Genomic DNA, 22,458 nt, shown 5'->3' with positions numbered 1-22,458 from the left:
TCATTAATGAAAAGGTGAAATATACAAAGTAAAATCAAATATACATTTTTTTTTCTAGAATCAGTGCAGGTTCTAACAATTGTTTATCCTAACAGCTCTAGGCCTCATATTTTTTTCACAACTTTTATTTAATTTCATTCATTTTTGAACTGTCTCTAAGGAGGGTAACAAAGCAGTAAATTGTACAATAATTCAGGGTAAACAAACTATTAAGTTACATAATGATACAGCAGCTTATGTGTGTTCCTTTAAGAGAGATCATAAGAGTTTTCAGTTAAATTTTTATCTATCATAATCAATTTATAATTATTGCTTTTGTTAAAAAATATGTAACAATGAAAACCTTTCATAAAAATGAAATTTAACACCTCTGTTTGAGGTTTTGTATTGAAATGTGTGACTTAGTAATTTGTTAGTTGTCCAAAAATAATTTATTTACCTTTCAAATATTTATTTTATGATACAAAAGATACATCAAGCATGATAATAGAATGTACCAAAGTCATTATAATTTATCTAATTTTCTAACTTATAAATAGATTAAAAATTCCATTATAGCAACATCAATAGACTAAGCACATCTAGCTTTTTCTGCAAACTGTCAGTTTAGGTTTCTACAAAACATATTTTGAATTTTATATGTAAAAATGGCTGGTTTGGGTTGAGAAAATTTTTATGTAGAGGAGTGAACAATGTTTCAACCTTCTTCAGTCATCGTCAGGTTCACAGGTTCGCTCCTCTACATAAAATTTTCTCAACCCAAACCAGCCATTTTTACATATATATTTTTCTCTACAAGTGGGTTTTCTTGTCATTACTGATTTGATTTATATAGTTTTGAATGTGCTATTTTTATTTCAAAATATCCAATAGCAGTATCAGAGAGAATTACAGATATTTATTAAAAGATGGGATATTGGATGGGTGTGTGTCATGGGGTTAAACAAATAGTGATATCTGTTAAACAAGAAGCTTAAAGGTTGATACATTCTGGCTAATTGATATATTTAGCATGTATTTCTAATTGGTTGAACAGTATAAGGTGTGTATATGGGAAGAGAAAAAGTCTACAAATAAGGAGTCAGAATACCAACATATCGTGCGACTCGGAGGTCATATGAGAATGTATTTAAATACTTCCCTTTATATGATGTTATTATTTCATTTGATGTATTATTATTTGATTTGGTGTAATATTATTTGATTTATAAAATATATTTTGATATGAAGCATGTTTCATATACAGTGACATAAAGGTAGTTTAATTAAATTTTGAAAGTAATCATATGAAATGTTTGTAATATGTACTTGACCCACCACAGGAATAACAGTTATACAAATCTGAATCAAACTAGAGTTATCATGTCATTATCCCATAAAGTTTGTTTTTTTCAGTCTTTTGATAAATATATTCATTGGTGCAAGTGTAATGAAAAGGTTATATCATTTTAGGTTTAACAAAGTCATGGTAAGATTGTATTTTCAGATCTAAGAGAAGGTGTAATTACTGAAAGAAAAATATTTTTTCTTGCAACTTTAGTTGGTAAAGTATTAGTGAAACATTGTTCAGGAGTATGTCTGTGGGATAAATGTTCATTTTTACAAGTTTCTCACAGCTTAAAGTCTCCATGAGTAGACACCTTAAAACACTTTAATAAATATAGTAGAGGTAATTAAAGAATTATTAACTGTTTATTAAAGTTTTGATGAAATAAAAGTAGCAAGGTTGTGTGAAATTTATATACAGTGTAATTTAGATATTTAAATGTATTACTGTTGTATTTGTTGGTAGCTATTTGGGATTCACTTCTGGACTGCAGGATCAAAATGCAGAAATTGTTGGTCCTAGTCAACAAACTTCCTCAGTTTGATGTGTTTGAAGATTTCCGTACCTTGGGTGACCAAGACTACAGAGATGCCTTAAAGAAAGGTTCGTTTAAAAAGTATTTGTGGTTCTGTTGAGAGAATAAATGAAAAATGCTTTTATAGTCAATATAATAAAACAAATATATTATTTTTACTCACAGTTTGTATTGCCTAGTCAACACTATAAAATTTCAAGCTTTGATTTATTGTCTTTATTCACTGAGACACCTCAGCAGACTCTTGAATATGATAGAGTCGTATTTTTGTGCAAGTTGTTAACAGGAAGGGCTTATATAAAGTAATAATTCTTGAACAAATATTTACGTTCTTAAAGTAAAACCAGCATTTAAATGGGCACAAAAATTGTATTTACATTTGAAAATTTATAATTAAACACTTTGTACAGCTGTTCCAATAACTGTTTACATTCATAGAGAATAAACACCATCTGCTTTGTTTACTTCTGAGCCTAGATATTGTAATCAATTGTATGATTACAACTTTAGTGAATGTCCATAACATAACAGCTTCTGCTATTAATATGGATATTGTAAAACTGGTAAATTTGTAACTAAAATTAAGAGAAAAAAATTCTTGATACCATTCACAATAACATAGACTTGTGTGTTTGTTCCACATTAGATGTGAATAGCTACGGAAACTTTGTGATTTTTAATTAAAGGCAAATTCTGTTGCTCAGTGTCATACAAGATGGTAATTGAAAGCAGCCATGTCTGGACGATGAATGGTCACATAAGATCTGCATGGGCAGAAATATCTGGTCTCATGAAATGAAGTTGGCAAGTTCTAGCCAGATTAGCCTTATCATGTCACACAGTATGCTTCTAGCTAGTAAGGTATTTGGAAGTTGAACAACTGCTGCATACAAATAAAAATTTGACAAAGTTCTCTGAGGCTGCTGACCGAAGTGGAAGAGGATTGTAAAGGGATGCCAGCACTTAATTATTCATAAGTTTAATACTTAATACTTAATTATTCGTAAGTTTAATACTTAATACTTAATTATTCATAAGCTTAATACTTTTAATATTGTTAATATGTGATTAGAAATGGAAACAAAAAAATGTAGGTATTATTTGTATCTTCTAAAATTTTTAAATCATTGTGAGATGAGCTACAGTGAAAACCATATTCATTAATTTTTTCTAGGTCAGAAAGATGTGAAACTGCTGTTAGACACCCTGACTCACCTTCAGGAAACTTTGCTTCAAGCCAATCCAGAGACACAGCATGTTATTCAACTTGACAGCAGTCTAAGAAACAAAACTGATAGGTAAATATTTTATTTCAAATTTATTGTAAATCAGTGGGATTAGTTTTATGGTCTTCAGAAATTAGCTAGGTATTTTTTTTTTTTTGAGTCGGACATATCGGATAATGTAAGCAATGAGACATCAAAGTTCATGTTATAAAATTTAACATGTTCATTGATGTTATTGAGTTTTCAGAGGGCAGCTGTTGTTGATGGAGTGAATGTTTTAATGGACTCGTGGATTAAAATTGTTACACGAGGAGCAGTGTAAAGCATGACATAGACATGGTGAAGGACAGAATCTACTTGTAGTTGTTACACGAGGAGAGTGTGAAGCATGACATAGTCATGGTGAAGGAGAGTAGTAGTAATGTGTTAGAAAATCTATAACTTGTAGTTGTTACACGAGGAGCAGTGTGAATGACATAGTCGTGGTGAAGGAGAGAATTTAGTGATGTGTAGTAACGTGTTAGTAAATCTATAACTTGTAGTTGTTACATGAGGAGCAGTGTGAAGCATGACATAGTCATGGTGAAGGAGAGAATTTAGTGATGTGTAGTAACGTGTTAGTAAATCTGTAACTTGTAGTTGTTACATGAGGAGCAGTGTGAAGCATGACATAGTCATGGTGAAGGAGAGAATATAGTGACAGATGTCTAGTAACCTGTTAGCAAATCTCTAAATTGTAGTTGTTACATGAGGAGCAGTGTGAAGCATGACATAGTCATGGTGAAGGAGAGAATCTAGTGACAGATGTCTAGTAACCTGTTAGCAAATCTATAACTTGTAGTTGTTACACGAGGAGCAGTGTGAAGCATGACATAGTCATGGTGAAGGAGAGAATCTAGTGACGTGTTAGAAAATATATCACTTGTAGTTGTTACACAAGGAGCAGTGTGAAGCATGACATAATCGTGGTGAAGGAGAGAATTTAGTGATGTGTAGTAACGTGTTAGTAAATCTATAACTTGTAGTTGTTACATGAGGAGCAGTGTGAAGCATGACATAGGTGAAGGAGAGAATCTGGTGATGTGTAGTAACACGTTAGAAAATCTCTAAATTGTAGTTGTTACATGAGGAGCAGTGTGAAGCATGACATAGTCATGGTGAAACAGAAGATCCATTAACCAACTGATGAATTGTTGTTACGTGAAGAGCTGTGTGTGAAATGTAACATTGTCACGATGAAAGAGAACATAATTTTTTGTCATATAGCTAATTTTGTGTCAACTTGAAAGCTTATTGTCAAGGAGTTGTATAGTCTGCATTTCTCAGTACATATATTTATATATTTTTAAGTACATATATTTATATATTCTTAAGTACATATATTTATATATTCTTAAGTACATATATTTATATATTCTTAAGTACATATATTTATATATTCTTAAGTACATATATTTATATATTCTTAAGTACATATATTTATATATTCTTAAGTACATATATTTCTGTGTTTATGCAATTAAACGATTCTGTGATGTTTATTTTTCAGGAGTTAAATTATTACATGAAGCCTCTATGACATACATTATCTGTTCATTTTATTATTAAATGTGAGAGATAAAAAGTCAATTATGCATCCAGTAAGTAACTCAGTAAATCACAGGGAAACCTAGTTTTATTGGTTAGTGGGGAAGAGGTGGTCATTATATGATAGTTTTGCCTTGGTTTGCTTCTTAGCAATGAAGAGATAACCAGTGAATCTGAAGAAGATATAAAAAAGACAAGTTTGCCTGTCAAGAGAAAACTTAACGGAGGAGAATACTCCGAATTTCTTGCCAAACGTCATAAATCCTTTACTAATTTCAGGTTTGAACTCATTTTATGTGTTTATATTAATGTATAGTTTTTAGTTTCTTGTATGATTTTTTAAGTATAATTGTAGACGGATTTCCAGTTGATTATAATAAAAATTTGACCACAAAGTGTAAGGCTAACAGCATTTAAATAAGTGATTTCTTACTGTAGAGGGCAGCAAAGCATTAGTTGTGCATATAGTTTGTAGTATGACAACTGATTTGATTTGTAAAACAAGTGGGTAGATGGGGCTGCCAGTATCTGATGTTCAATAGGAATTTATTGTTATGAAAATGAGAGAGTTTCAGTTATAATCAGTCATATATTATGTGAACTTTGGTAATTGATCAGTCTAAGATTGATGATGTTACACCAACACATGGTCCAGTAAAATCATTATAGCTGATGTTACACCAACACATGGTCCAGTAAAATCATTATAGCTGATGATACATCAACACATGGTCCAGTAAAATCATTATAGCTGATGATACATCAACACATGGTCCAGTAAAATCATTATAGCTAATGATACACCAACACATGGCCCAGTAAAATCATTATAGCTGATGTTACATCAACACATGGTCCAGTAAAATCATTATAGCTAATGATACATCAACACATGGTCCAGTAAAATCATTATAGCTAATGATACACCAACACATGGCCCAGTAAAATCATTATAGCTGATGTTACATCAACACATGGTCCAGTAAAATCATTATAGCTAATGATACACCAACACATGGTCCAGTAAAATCATTATAGCTGATGATACATCAACACATGGTCAAGTAAAATCATTATAGCTGATGTTACATCAACACATGGTCCAGTAAAATCATTATAGCTGATGTTACATCAACACATGGTCCAGTAAAATCATTATAGCTGATGATACATCAACACATGGTCCAGTAAAATCATTATAGCTGATGATACATCAACACATGGTCAAGTAAAATCATTATAGCTGATGATACATCAACACATGGTCAAGTAAAATCATTATAGCTGATGATACATCAACACATGGTCCAGTAAAATCATTATAGCTGATGATACACCAACACATGGTCCAGTAAAATCATTATAGCTGATGATACACCAACACATGGTCCAGTAAAATCATTATAGCTGATGATACATCAACACATGGTCCAGTAAAATCATTATAGCTGATGATACACCAACACATGGTCCAGTAAAATCATTATAGCTGATGATACATCAACACATGGTCCAGTAAAATCATTATAGCTGATGTTACACCAACACATGGTCCAGTAAAATCATTATAGCTGATGATACACCAACACATGGTCCAGTAAAATCATTATAGCTGATGATACACCAACACATGGTCCAGTAAAATCATTATAGCTGATGATACACCAACACATGGTCCAGTAAAATCATTATAGCTGATGATACACCAACACATGGTCCAGTAAAATCATTATAGCTGATGATACACCAACACATGGTCCAGTAAAATCATTATAGCTGATGTCTGAAATATGGTTTCTCATTGCATTTATAACGCAGTTGGTCGGTAGTAAATTTAAACCACTAAATGATTGAAAAGTTAGCATGTGTATTCAGTGGTCTGTCTTACCTTTCAGTTTAGATATGTGTTTACACTTTGAAATATGTCATGTCATAGATGTAACCCTACAAAACTTTCAATACAGACTGTTTAAACAACATTCTGTGTCAACACTATTTGTAGAAATATGCAACTTTTGACTGCCATGATGGATACATGTCATGTTTTAGGACTAATATGTGTGACACTTGTAGGACAAATCCTACTTCTCAATTTTTGCTCAAGGAAATCACATGGGTAAAGTTTATTCAACTTATTGTACTGTAATATTGTCTGAGGTACTTATTTCATAATGTTTTGAAATACTGATTATAGAAACATAATTATACACACTGTTGAAACTTTGTAGAAAGGTGGAAGACTTTCGAAACGTCATCCTCTACACTTGTGTCTCTACAACAGGCAGTTGTTGTCCATTCTACAAAGTTTCATCGTGAATACTTTGCCTAAACAATCTATCAAAGAATATATACACTGTTCTGAAACATTGATTATTTTAACAACTATAAATAGTATTCTCCAGTATTGATCATAGAAACGTAATAAACAGTGTTCTGAAATGTTGATTATTTTAACAACTATAAATAGTATTCTCCAGTATTGATCATAGAAACGTAATAAACAGTGTTCTGAAATGTTGATTATTTTAACAACTATAAATAGTATTCTCCAGTATTGATCATAGAAACGTAATAAACAGTGTTCTGAAATGTTGATTATTTTAACAACTATAAATAGTATTCTCCAGTATTGATCATAGAAACGTAATAAACAGTGTTCTGAAATGTTGATTATTTTAACAACTATAAATAGTATTCTCCAGTATTGATCATAGAAACGTAATAAACAGTGTTCTGAAATGTTGATTATTTTAACAACTATAAATAGTATTCTCCAGTATTGATCATAGAAACGTAATATACACTGTTCTGAAATGTTGATTATTTTAACAACTATAAATAGTATTCTCCAGTATTGATCATAGAAACGTAATATACACTGTTCTGAAATGTTGATTATTTTAACAACTATAAATAGTATTCTCCAGTATTGATCATAGAAATGTAATAAACAGTGTTCTGAAATGTTGATTATTTTAACAACTATAAATAGTATTCTCCAGTATTGATCATAGAAACGTAATAAACAGTGTTCTGAAATGTTGATTATTTTAACAACTATAAATAGTATTCTCCAGTATTGATCATAGAAACGTAATAAACAGTGTTCTGAAATGTTGATTATTTTAACAACTATAAATAGTATTCTCCAGTATTGATCATAGAAACGTAATAAACAGTGTTCTGAAATGTTGATTATTTTAACAACTATAAATAGTATTCTCCAGTATTGATCATAGAAACGTAATAAACAGTGTTCTGGAATGTTGATTATTTTAACAACTATAAATAGTATTCTGCAGTATTGATCATAGAAATATAATAAACAGTGTTCTGAAATACTGATTATTTTAACAACTATAAATAGTATTCTGCAGTATTGATCATAGAAATATAATAAATAGTGTTCTGAAATACTGATTATTTTAACAACTATAAAATAGTATTCTGCAGTATTGATCATAGAAACATAATAAACAATGGATTAACAAGATTCTCACTGTCCCTATCTACAATCTAGCGAAACCACCTCCAAGGTGCCATTATGTTTGGATGGTTAGCCTATAGTAAGGTACTGTCTAAGAGAAACAAATAAACTTCTTCCATAGACCTTCTGTAACACACTGATTATCTATGTTTATTTCTTTAGTGTATTTAATAAAACTTTTAGTATTTTATTGAGATGTATAGTTCACATTTCCATCTTGCTATGTATGTTAATTATACATCAGTAATGACCTTAATAATGAACCAACTTTCTGTGTTTGTTCATGTGTCATAATTTTCCATTAGGTCTCCTCTATAAATGTTACAGTAGAATGTTCACTGTTTATTTTGTAAGCTTGTTTTACACCTATGTCTCTATAAATGTTACAGTAGAATGTTCACTGTTTATTTTGCAAGCTTGTTTTACATCTAGGTCTCCTCTGTAAATGTTACAGTAGAATGTTCACTGTTTATTTTGCAAGCTTGTTTTACATCTAGGTCTCCTCTATAAATGTTACAGTAGAATGTTCACTGTTTATTTTTTAAGCTTGTTTTACATCTGGGTCTCCTCTATAAATGTTACAGTAGAATGTTGACTGTTTATTTTGTAAGGTTGTTTTACATCTATGTCTTCTCTATAAATGTTTCAGTAGAAGGTTGACTGTTTATTTTGTAAGTTTGTTTTACACCTGTGTCTTCTCTATAAATGTTACAGTAGAATGTTGACTGTTTATTTTGTAAGTTTGTTTTACATCTATGTCTTCTCTATAAATGTTACAGTAGAATGTTTACTGTTTATTTTGTAAGCTTGTTTTACACCTATGTCTCCTCTATAAATGTTACAGTAGAATGTTCACTGTTTATTTTGTAAGCTTGTTTTACATCTAGGTCTCCTCTATAAATGTTACAGTAGAAGGTTTACTGTTTATTTTGTAAGCTTGTTTTACACCTATGTCTCCTCTATAAATGTTACAGTAGAATGTTCACTGTTTATTTTTTAAGCTTGTTTTACATCTGGGTCTCCTCTATAAATGTTACAGTAGAATGTTGACTGTTTATTTTGTAAGGTTGTTTTACATCTGGGTCTCCTCTATAAATGTTACAGTAGAATGTTGACTGTTTATTTTGTAAGGTTGTTTTACATCTAGGTCTCCTCTATAAATGTTTCAGTAGAAGGTTTACTGTTTATTTTGTAAGCTTGTTTTACACATATGTCTCCTCTATAAATGTTACAGTAGAATGTTCGCTGTTTATTTTGTAAGCTTGTTTTACATCTAGGTCTCCTCTATAAATGTTTCAGTAGAAGGTTTACTGTTTATTTTGTAAGCTTGTTTTACACCTATGTCTCCTCTATAAATGTTACAGTAGAATGTTCACTGTTTATTTTGTGTTTGTTTTACATCTGTCTTTATTGTTACAGTAGAATGTTCACTTTTATTTTTACTTGTTTTACATCTAGGTCTCCTCTATAAATGTTTACAGTAGAATGTTCACTGTTCTATAAATGTTACAGTAGAATGTTCACTGTTTATTTTGTAAGCTTATTTTACATCTATGTCTCCTCTATAAATGTTACAGTAGAATGTTCACTGTTTATTTTGTAAGCTTGTTTTACATCTAGGTCTCCTCTATAAATGTTTCAGTAGAAGGTTTACTGTTTATTTTGTAAGCTTGTTTTACATCTAGGTCTCCTCTATAAATGTTACAGTAGAAGGTTCACTGTTTATTTTGTAAGCTTGTTTTACACCTATGTCTTCTCTATAAATGTTACAGTAGAATGTTCACTGTTTATTTTGTAAGCTTGTTTTACATCTAGGTCTCCTCTATAAATGTTACAGTAGAAGGTTTACTGTTTATTTTGTAAGCTTGTTTTACATCTATGTCTCCTCTATAAATGTTACAGTAGAATGTTCGCTGTTTATTTTGTAAGCTTGTTTTACATCTAGGTCTCCTCTGTAAATGTTACAGTAGAATGTTCGCTGTTTATTTTGTAAGCTTGTTTTACATCTAGGTCTCCTCTGTAAATGTTACAGTAGAATGTTCGCTGTTTATTTTGTAAGCTTGTTTTACATCTAGGTCTCCTCTGTAAATGTTACAGTAGAATGTTCGCTGTTTATTTTGTAAGCTTGTTTTACATCTAGGTCTCCTCTATAAATGCTTCAGTAGAAGGTTCACTGTTTATTTTGTAAGCTTGTTTTACAGTAGAATGTTCACTGTTTATTTTGTGCTTGTTTTACATCTAGGTCTCCTCTGTAAATGTTACAGTAGAATGTTCACTGTTTATTTTGTAAGCTTGTTTTACATCTAGGTCTTCTCTGTAAATGTTACAGTAGAATGTTCACTGTTTATTTTGTAAGCTTGTTTTACATCTAGGTCTCTCTGTAAATGTTACAGTAGAATGTTAAGCTGTTTAATTTGTAAGTTTGTTTTACATCTAGGTCTCCTCTGTAAATGTTACAGTAGAATGTTCGCTGTTTATTTTGTAAGCTTGTTTTACACCCATGTGTCTGTAAATGTCACAGTACAGGGTTCACTGTTTAATTTGTAAGCCTGTTTTACACCTTAGGTCTCTGTAAATGTCACAGTACAGGGTTCACTGTTTAATTTGTAAGCCTGTTTTACACCTTATGATTTCAATACGTAATAGTGTAGTTTAAATGTTTCTACTAAATAGTTGAACGTTATGATTTATTTAACATTATAACAAATTATGTAATAGTCTTTATTAGTTTGTATGCAAGTGATTTTTGTTGTATCATGTTTTTCTTGCCTCTCGTTCAAAAATAGTTTTTTTAAGTAAAATAACATTTTTTTTCCACTAACAACTTTATTGTTTTTTCTAAATGGAAATGTGAACCCTGAATACTTAATTAAATTATTTCTTCTGACTTGTTAGATTAGGAAAAAGTTAACATGAAGTTTTTATTGTTACTTTTAAACCTGGTGAAGAAATGCCACAATACACAAATGGAATGAAAAAACAAAATTGGTAACTGGAAAAGCTAGTCGCAAGAACTTCAGTGCTTTTGAACAGTCTGCTTTGAAACAGATAGAACAAGTAAGTGTCTGTACTGTTCTAGTTGTCACATTTGAAGGTAATTAGCAATCTAAATATAGAATTAAGTTAAGCACATTTAAATTAACTTTGGTTTCATACCAAGCAATTAATCAAAGTTGCTTGTCAGATGTGTATCATAAAAAATAAAGTAAAAAAATGAACATTTGGTGTTAAGAATAAAATATTTATTTGTTTCATCAATCCTTGTCCTCAAATCTAATTTGTGAGTTAATTAGATGAAATTGATAATAATTGTAGCTCACTTACCTATTCTAGTTCACAGCGTTAACAGTTGTCGTTCAGGAAAATTGATGATGTAATTAATGTTTTTACGAGTACATGTCTGTTTTATTTCACTTGGTTTGATGATTTCTGGTATATTATAGTATATTCTTCACTGTTTTTGCTCATAAATTTTTAGAAAGAATAATAATTAAAATATTAATCTTAAAACGAAGCTGGTGTTCTTGTATATTTCTAATCAGTTTATGTTTTGAACTACCTTTAATATTTTAAATATTTACTAGTAGAAATATAAAATGACAGTATCTGTTGAACTTTGGGCTTCTGTTACATGAGGTTCTACAATATTTAGAGCACAAGAAAAAACATTAAGTGGGGAAGAAATTATTAATGTGACAGTTTCTTCGTATAATGATAACAAGGGTCTAGGTGATAATTCTTTCTATCTGTCAGTAGGTTTGGTGAATGTAATTATTTTTTTCATGTTAAAAGAGAAAATATTCATGCATTTATTGGAAGTGAACAGTTTTGTAAAACTTGGTTGGGAAAATTAAGATTGCATTTAGCACGAACGAGTTATTAATACTTAAATGTTGGTATGGATAGAATTACAAGTATTATAAAATGTTGCTACTGCTATACACCAGTCTAACTAAAAGCAATTAATACCCTAAAGCAAATCATGAAAAGAAAGAGAAAAACAAGCCTCGAAGTAATGAGAATGTGTTCATTCTTCAGTTTGCTTTAAATTTTCAGCTGCAATCCTAAGTAATATCTCAAAAGGTTTGGCAAGCTGAGGAGATTCAGTTTAGTCCTAAATGGATGTGCTGTGTTAACAATGATAAGAAATCTTTTTAAATTTAAAAAAATGAAATGTACCAAACATTATAATTAAATTAAATTTACAAAGGAATATAATATACAAATAATCAGACTATTGTTTGCCTCATGTACTATAACTGATTTCCTTTCCCTAGAAAACATTGATATGTGTGGGGATTTCTTTGCATGTAATGTATTAATTTGAATTTTTAAAGATTCTAATGGACAAAGAAAGACTAATAAAGAGAACACAGTTAAAGAGATCTGTGTATAAAGTCCTAGGAAAGCCAGAAGTAGAAGTATCCAAAGAAGTGGAAGTTTCTGAGCAGGTTAGTGACATTCAATTTAGGATGTGGTTTTAAACAAGTTTCACATTTGAAGCAAATTATTAGTAGTTGAGAAAATTATTTTTTTTTTTTCTGAGTGTGTGTATCCTCTTTCATGTTTCTCTGAGTGTGTGTATCCTCTTTCATGTTTCTCTGAGCGTGTGTATCCTCTTTCATTCTGTCAACATTTTATTTAATTTCAGGAAAATCTACCTAAACAAGAAGAGCATCTAAAAGAATATGACAGTGAGATTTACGATGATGATGATTTCTACCATCAGTTATTGAGGGAACTGATAGAAAGAAAAACTGTTGATGTGAATGATCCAATTGCCTTAAGTCGGTAAGTCCTGTTGTCTATTATAATTTGTTACATATATCGCTGTTTCCTAAGTAGCAGATGTCAGTATCAGTTTCCTTAGCCCCACAGCTGTCAGTATCATCGTTTTCTTAGCTTAACAGATGCCAGCATCACTATTTTCTTAGCTGAATGGATGCCAGCATGTTGAACTGGTGAGCAGTAGATGAGATTGAGTGACATTTTTGGATGGAACAGTACATTACAACTTTCTACTAAATACGTGCTGGTCACCATCTAAATACTTTGTTTACTGGATCACTTGCTGTCTCATCTCCAGCTGGATGTCCACCCATAGTTGTTTTCCAGTTGAGTAAACAAAACCTTTTTTCTTGCTTCTCAATTACTAATAGGATTCCACTGTTTCCTTCCAGGGTATATCTATCAGAAATTTGCATTGAGCCAGGATAATGGAAAATGCTCTGCCCTGATTCTGAGAGATAGATTTTTTTTACAAAACCACTTGCAGTTACTTTATGGTTATCTATATGTGTGTATGTACTCACTATATTTTCTTATCCACACTGTACCCATTCATGGAAAATGTACCAAAGCAGTTTTTGTCCACTACTCTGGTTAGTGGTTGCTGACTTTTAAAATATGGTTTTGTGGCAAATAGTTGCTCTTTCTGGACTGAAGGGGGGATCTGGGCACATTCTACAGGTCTTTCCTGAGTGAATTCCCCCCACTTTACCCTTTATGGAATGGAGCATGGGAGACCCTTGACATTTATCAGCTTCTTGATGCTGTGATCGTGGACTATTGAGAATCCTTAACAATTGAGATTTATGTGCCAGGGCTGGATTAAGGGGTTCCAGTACAGTAACAAATGGGGCTGTTGTAACACTGGGAATGTAGTACTGTTCACCCCCATATATATATATATATATACCCTGTATTCTATTTCCTCAGTGTGTGATTCTGGGGAAGCTGTGTGAAGAGGTATTTATTTCAGATGTTAACATATATATATATACACCCACTCATTCTCCCCACTTTCAGTACACCTTTCTTAAATTGTGTCTCATAGAACAAAGATTCACAAGAATGATATCTGTATGGAGACATTGAATATGGAGGAATGCCACACCACTACTGGTAGTGGGTTCATCTGCATGATGACAGCATCATACAATGGTGCAAGGAGAAATTAGGTGGGATGTTTTACAAAGCTGGTAGCTTACGACTCTCTTTGGCAGAATATGTAAACATGTGGAAAAACTAAACTGTGTGGGTGGAAGTGACTTTTTATTGGAAATACATTTTCAGGAAAGGAAAATGTTAAATTTACCAGCTGTCTACTCAGTATTATTGATTGTTGTTTACCATCACAACATTTACTTAATCTTACTGTGACACAGATACAAACTACCTTCTTGGTATATTTACAAAATAGAAAGGTAAGTCTAACAGATACATATGTATAGCATTGAACCTTGTGAAATTGGTGTAAACAATAGACTGTTAAGTTTGACTTGGTGTAAACAATAGACTGTTAAGTTTGACTTGGTGTAAACAATAGACTGTTAAGTTTGACTTGGTGTAAACAATAGACTGTTAAGTTTGACTTGGTGTAAACAATAGACTGTTAAGTTTGACTTGGTGTAAACAATAGACTGTTAAGTTTGACTTGGTGTAAACAATAGACTGTTAAGTTTGACTTGGTGTAAACAATAGACGGTTAAGTTTGGCTTGGTGTAAACAATAGACGGTTAAGTTCGACGTGCTGATTAACTTTCTGACAACAGCTGTCATTTTGTCAGTGTCTTACAAGGTTTTAGTTGCTTACATTCAAAATTTAATTAAACTACTTTGTTATCATGTTATATGAATAAACGTGGCATAAAAATGTAGCTAGTGATCCAAAGTTTCATATTATGTAAGTTTTAAGTTCTTAATTTTACAGGGCAATACTAAAAAAAAACTTTGGTTTCCCCAAGAGTGAGAATTATGACATTTGTTCCTTAGGTATCACCTCTTCTCTAATTTATATACAACCCCTCCATGAAGTATGAAATATAACACAAGTTACTCATAATGTCATTTTTCAGACAAAGTATAATCTGTTTCGATCTTACTTCATTACAAAACTATCAAATAGAAAATCAGAACATATTTGTCATGCCTGTCTGTCACATAGAAAATCAGAACATATTTGTCATGCCTATCTGTCACATAGAAAATCAGAACATATTTGTCATGCCTGTCTGTCACATAGAAAATCAGAACATATTTGTCATGCCTGTCTGTCACATAGAAAATCAGAACATATTTGTCATGCCTGTCTGTCACATAGAAAATCAGAACATATTTGTCATGCCTGTCTGTCACATAGAAAATCAGAACATATTTGTCATGCCTGTCTGTCACATAGAAAATCAGAACATATTTGTCATGCCTATCTGTCACATAGAAAATCAGAACATATTTGTCATGCCTGTCTGTCACATAGAAAATCAGAACATATTTGTCATGCCTGTCTGTCACATAGAAAATCAGAACATATTTGTCATGCCTGTCTGTCACATAGAAAATCAGAACATATTTGTCATGCCTGTCTGTCACATAGAAAATCAGAACATATTTGTCATGCCTGTCTGTCACATAGAAAATCAGAACATATTTGTCATGCCTATCTGTCACATAGAAAATCAGAACATATTTGTCATGCCTGTCTGTCACATAGAAAATCAGAACATATTTGTCATGCCTGTCTGTCACATAGAAAATCAGAACATATTTGTCATGCCTGTCTGTCACATAGAAAATCAGAACATATTTGTCATGCCTGTCTGTCACATAGAAAATCAGAACATATTTGTCATGCCTGTCTGTCACATAGAAAATCAGAACATATTTGTCATGCCTGTCTGTCACATAGAAACATATTTGTCATGCCTGTCTGAACATATTTGTCATGCCTGTCTGTCACATAGAAAATCAGAACATATTTGTCATGCCTGTCTGTCACATAGAAAATCAGAACATATTTGTCATGCCTGTCTGTCACATAGAAAATCAGAACATATTTGTCATGCCTGTCTGTCACATAGAAAATCAGAACATATTTGTCATGCCTGTCTGTCACATAGAAAATCAGAACATATTTGTCATGCCTGTCTGTCACATAGAAAATCAGAACATATTTGTCATGCCTGTCTGTCACATAGAAAATCAGAACATATTTGTCATGCCTGTCTGTCACATAGAAAATCAGAACATATTTGTCATGCCTGTCTGTCACATAGAAAATCAGAACATATTTGTCATGCCTGTCTGTCACATAGAAAATCAGAACATATTTGTCATGCCTGTCTGTCACATAGAAAATCAGAACATATTTGTCATGCCTTCTGTCACATAGCCTGTCTGTCACATAGAAAATCAGAACATATTTGTCATGCCTGTCTGTCACATAGAAAATCAGAACATATTTGTCATGCCTGTCTGTCACATAGAAAATCAGAACATATTTGTCATGCCTGTCTGTCACATAGAAAATCAGAACATATTTGTCATGCCTGTCTGTCACATAGAAAATCAGAACATATTTGTCATGCCTGTCTGTCACATAGAAAATCAGAACATATTTGTCATGCCTGTCTGTCACATAGAAAATCAGAACATATTTGTCATGCCTGTCTGTCACATAGAAAATCAGAACATATTTGTCATGCCTGTCTGTCACATAGAAAATCAGAACATATTTGTCATGCCTGTCTGTCACATAGAAAATCAGAACATATTTGTCATGCCTGTCTGTCACATAGAAAATCAGAACATATTTGTCATGCCTGTCTGTCACATAGAAAATCAGAACATATTTGTCATGCCTGTCTGTCACATAGAAAATCAGAACATATTTGTCATGCCTGTCTGTCACATAGAAAATCAGAACATATTTGTCATGCCTGTCTGTCACATAGAAAATCAGAACATATTTGTCATGCCTGTCTGTCACATAGAAAATCAGAACATATTTGTCATGCCTGTCTGTCACATAGAAAATCAGAACATATTTGTCATGCCTGTCTGTCACATAGAAAATCAGAACATATTTGTCATGCCTGTCTGTCACATAGAAAATCAGAACATATTTGTCATGCCTGTCTGTCACATAGAAAATCAGAACATATTTGTCATGCCTGTCTGTCACATAGAAAATCAGAACATATTTGTCATGCCTGTCTGTCACATGTCACATAGAAAATCAGAACATATTTGTCATGCCTGTCTGTCACATAGAAAATCAGAACATATTTGTCATGCCTGTCACATAGAAAATCAGAACATAGAAAATCAGAACATATTTGTCATGCCTGTCTGTCACATAGAAAATCAGAACATATTTGTCATGCCTATCTGTCACATAGAAAATCAGAACATATTTGTCATTTGTCATGCCTGTCTGTCACATAGAAAATCAGAACATATTTGTCATGCCTCATCTGTCACATAGAAAATCAGAACATATTTGTCATGTCATGCCTGTCTGTCACATAGAAAATCAGAACATATTTGTCATGCCTGTCTGTCACATAGAAAATCAGAACATATTTGTCATGCCTGTCTGTCACATAGAAAATCAGAACATATTTGTCATGCCTGTCTGTCACATAGAAAATCAGAACATATTTGTCATGCCTGTCTGTCACATGAAAATCAGAACATATTTGTCATCTGTCTGTCACATAGAAAATCAGAACATATTTGTCATGCCTGTCTGTCACATAGAATGTCTGTCACATAGAAAATCAGAACATATTTGTCATGCCTGTCTGTCACATAGAAAATCAGAACATATTTGTCATGCCTGTCTGTCACATAGAAAATCAGAACATATCATTTGTCATGCCTATCTGTCACATAGAAAATCAGAACATATTTGTCATGCCTATCTGTCACATAGAAAATCAGAACATATTTGTCATGCCTGTCTGTCACATAGAAAATCAGAACATATTTGTCATGCCTTCTGTCATAGAAAATCAGAACATATTTGTCATCTGTCACATAGAAAATCAGAACATATTTGTCATATAGAAAATCAGAACATATTTGTCATGCCTGTCTGTCACATAGAAAATCAGAACATATTTGTCATGCCTGTCTGTCACATAGAAAATCAGAACATATTTGTCATGCCTATCTGTCACATAGAAAATCAGAACATATTTGTCATGCCTGTCTGTCACATAGAAAATCAGAACATATTTGTCATGCCTGTCTGTCACATAGAAAATCAGAACATATTTGTCATGCCTGTCTGTCACATAGAAAATCAGAACATATTTGTCATGCCTGTCTGTCACATAGAAAATCAGAACATATTTGTCATGCCTGTCTGTCACATAGAAAATCAGAACATATTTGTCATGCCTTCTGTCACATAGAAAATCAGAACATATTTGTCATGCCTGTCTGTCACATAGAAAATCAGAACATATTTGTCATGCCTGTCTGTCACATAGAAAATCAGAACATATTTGTCATGCCTGTCTGTCACATAGAAAATCAGAACATATTTGTCATGCCTGTCTGTCACATAGAAAATCAGAACATATTTGTCATGCCTGTCTGTCACATAGAAAATCAGAACATATTTGTCATGCCTATCTGTCACATAGAAAATCAGAACATATTTGTCATGCCTATCTGTCACATAGAAAATCAGAACATATTTGTCATGCCTGTCTGTCACATAGAAAATCAGAACATATTTGTCATGCCTGTCTGTCACATAGAAAATCAGAACATATTTGTCATGCCTGTCTGTCACATAGAAAATCAGAACATATTTGTCATGCCTGTCTGTCACATAGAAAATCAGAACATATTTGTCATGATCTGTCACATAGAAAATCAGAACATATTTGTCATGCCTATCTGTCACATAGAAAATCAGAACATATTTGTCATGCCTGTCTGTCACATAGAAAATCAGAACATATTTGTCATGCCTGTCTGTCACATAGAAAATCAGAACATATTTGTCATGCCTGTCTGTCACATAGAAAATCAGAACATATTTGTCATGCCTGTCTGTCACATAGAAAATCAGAACATATTTGTCATGCCTGTCTGTCACATAGAAAATCAGAACATATTTGTCATGCCTGTCTGTCACATAGAAAATCAGAACATATTTGTCATGCCTGTCTGTCACATAGAAAATCAGAACATATTTGTCATGCCTGTCTGTCACATAGAAAATCAGAACATATTTGTCATGCCTGTCTGTCACATAGAAAATCAGAACATATTTGTCATGCCTGTCTGTCATGCAGAACTGTCATCTGTGTCACATAGAAAATCAGAACATATTTGTCATGCCTGTCTGTCACATAGAAAATCAGAACATATTTTGTCATGCCTGTCTGTCACATAGAAAATCAGAACATATTTGTCATGCCTGTCTGTCACATAGAAAATCAGAACATATTTGTCATGCCTTCTGTCATGCCTCATGCCTGTCTGTCACATAGAAAATCAGAACATATTTGTCATGCATATTTGTCATGCCTGTCTGTCATGTCAGAACATGAAAATCAGAACATATTTGTCATGCCTATCTGTCACATAGAAAATCAGAAATATCAGAACATAGAAAATCAGAACATATTTGTCATGCCTATCTGTCACATAGAAAATCAGAACATATTTGTCATGCCTATCTGTCACATAGAAAATCAGAACATATTTGTCATGCCTTCTGTCACATAGAAAATCAGAACATATTTGTCATCTGTCACATAGAAAATCAGAACATATTTGTCATGCCTATCTGTCACATAGAAAATCAGAACATATTTGTCATGCCTGTCTGTCACATAGAAAATCAGAACATATTTGTCATGCCTGTCTGTCACATAGAAAATCAGAAATTTGTCATGCCTTCTGTCATAGAAAATCCATATTTGTCTGTCACATAGAAAATCAGAACATATTTGTCATGCCTGTCTGTCACATAGAAAATCAGAACATATTTGTCATGCCTGTCTGTCACATAGAAAATCAGAACATATTTGTCATGCCTGTCTGTCACATAGAAAATCAGAACATATTTGTCATGCCTGTCTGTCACATAGAAAATCAGAACATATTTGTCATGCCTGTCTGTCACATAGAAAATCAGAACATATTTGTCATGCCTGTCTGTCACATAGAAAATCAGAACATATTTGTCATGCCTGTCTGTCACATAGAAAATCAGAACATATTTGTCATGCCTGTCTGTCACATAGAAAATCAGAACATATTTGTCATGCCTGTCTGTCACATAGAAAATCAGAACATATTTGTCATGCCTATCTGTCACATAGAAAATCAGAACATATTTTGTCATGCCTGTCTGTCACATAGAAAATCAGAACATATTTTGTCATGCCTATCTGTCACATAGAAAATCAGAACATATTTGTCATGCCTGTCTGTCACATAGAAAATCAGAACATATTTTGTCATGCCAATCTGTCACATCCTCTCTTTTAGTAAATGCCAAAAGTTTACTTTCACATTTCATCCATATTATTTAATACTAATAGAAAGCCAAAGTTTTATTCTATCAAATGACATATTACAATTTTTTGTAATGTTAATTGTCTATTTCAATTCTAGTTCAAACTTATTCCCAATGGTAAATATGTCAACTAGCTTAGCTGAATTTTTAATGGCTCTTGTTGTACACTTAGGAAAACTGTGTTATAGGACATTGTTTTTGGTACATTATTTTATTAGATAATTTTTAGTGAAGCAGTACCATTATTATAAAAAGTAGGGTTAAGTTTCATCAATATTTGACAGCAAAAATAAAAGACACGTGTCAGTACTATATTTTTTTGTTTTTCATGTGTGTTCTTTATATATTATTATAAAAGAACTAGAATATAAAAAGTTTTTTTTAGGTTAAATAAAGTTAGAATAACTAAATTAAGTAAAAAATATTCATAAGATATGCTCACGAACAAGGCACTAGCAGCTTGTGCGTTAAGTGATTCGATAGGATAATGTGAGCTGCACATTACAAGTGATTTACTACTTATATAGCATGAATATTAAACAAGGTTTAAAGGGCAATGAGACAAAAACTTAAGTGGAAGCATATCTATGCTGTTATGAGTTTAAAGCTATGTAGGATAAAAATGTAGTGGTGCATTACAATTTGAAGTCATTCTGGAAAGAATGAATGGGTAATTTAAATTTATTTCATGTTTTGTATTATTGGTGGTTATGACTCTAGTGAAATTTACTAATCTCTTATAGAAGAAATTAGACAAAATATAAATAAAACTTTACTGATAAAAGCTTTAAATTTATTTCAAAGGTTTTAGAGATTATGCAAATGAAATTTGAGAATTTTAAGATGAAAGTATTTTAAGCTGTCAGATGAAAATTACATTGCACTTGAAGCAGTCACCACTTTATATATATTCAGGCCCGGCATGGCCATGTGGGTTAAGGCATTCGACTCATAATCTGAGGGTCGTGGGTTCAAATCCTGGTTGCACCAAACATGCTCTCCATTTCAGCTGTGGGGGTGTTATAATGTTACGGTCAATCCCACTATTCGTTGGTAAAAGAGTAGCCCAAGAGTTAGTGGTGGGTGGTGATGACTAGCTGCCTTCCCTCTAGTCTTACACTGTTAAATTAGGGATGACTAGCGCAGCTAGCCCTTATGTAGCTTTGAGTGAAATTCGAAACAAACCAGACCTAGCGTGTGGTAGAACCGATTTGTGCTCATGTAGTTCTGTAAATATCTCCTTAATATTGATCCAGTACTCTGGGGGTACTTGTTGTACCATTGTGAAAGAACCATTTCACCTTCACTGACCTCACAGTGTAATCCAGAATTAGAGAAACTGACAAAATTGATATGATATTAACAATGAGTTGTAAAAATAAAACGAATGTTCGCTTATCAACCTAGTTCAATGAAATTGTTTTAAAAAAAGACGAGAAACAAGTATAAAAAATATTTGGAAAAACTAAATATAACATGGGGATGGCAGCAAGTGCAGAAACAAGGTAGCCACTAATTACTAAATCAGTTTCACAAATTTGAATTTATTAACCACTATAAGACAGGTTATTAACCACTGTAAGACAGTATAGCTCTACTTAGGTTAAATTCTTTTATTCAAACCTGAATTCATGCATCTGACAGGAATTCAACATTGAATTATAGGTAAAAGTTATTATTGGAAAGAGTTGGCTACAGTGTTTATTGTTTGTTTACTTTTGGTATTACCATTTCTACTTCATCATTGATTTTTACAAACTTTTTTATTACTTGTTTTAATAACAATTGTTACAATAAACTATGACTGCAGTTGCAAAGCAGTGAAAACTGAACAAATAACACATAGCATAGGGTCTGAACTCAGCTGAATTAATATATATATTAATTGATTGCTTTGGTGCAACAAAAATTAAAGACAATGACGGATGTAAAGTGCATCACAGATGTCTTTAACTGGAGTAAAGTAGAGAA

The 22,458-nt window shown here is 32.2% G+C and overlaps 1 protein-coding gene across 2 annotated transcripts in view; it reads left to right on the top strand.

The window, feature by feature from the left end:
• Positions 1 to 22,458, top strand: part of LOC143230573 (protein AATF-like) — a 37,723-nt gene that overhangs the window by 14,042 nt on the left and 1,223 nt on the right. For both annotated transcript variants that reach the window (XM_076464367.1, XM_076464357.1), the window contains exons 6-11: positions 1,793 to 1,930; positions 3,037 to 3,160; positions 4,826 to 4,954; positions 11,111 to 11,219; positions 12,500 to 12,613; positions 12,814 to 12,953. In XM_076464367.1, the coding sequence (XP_076320482.1) occupies positions 1,793 to 1,930; positions 3,037 to 3,160; positions 4,826 to 4,954; positions 11,111 to 11,219; positions 12,500 to 12,613; positions 12,814 to 12,953 (754 nt within the window). The remainder of the gene's footprint in view (positions 1 to 1,792; positions 1,931 to 3,036; positions 3,161 to 4,825; positions 4,955 to 11,110; positions 11,220 to 12,499; positions 12,614 to 12,813; positions 12,954 to 22,458) is intronic.

This window comes from Tachypleus tridentatus, chromosome 1 (genome assembly GCF_004210375.1).
Source record: "Tachypleus tridentatus isolate NWPU-2018 chromosome 1, ASM421037v1, whole genome shotgun sequence".
Taxonomy (NCBI): domain Eukaryota; kingdom Metazoa; phylum Arthropoda; class Merostomata; order Xiphosura; family Limulidae; genus Tachypleus; species Tachypleus tridentatus.
The sequence above is the reverse complement of the archived record's forward strand: the minus strand, read 5'-3'. Positions and strand labels throughout refer to the sequence as shown.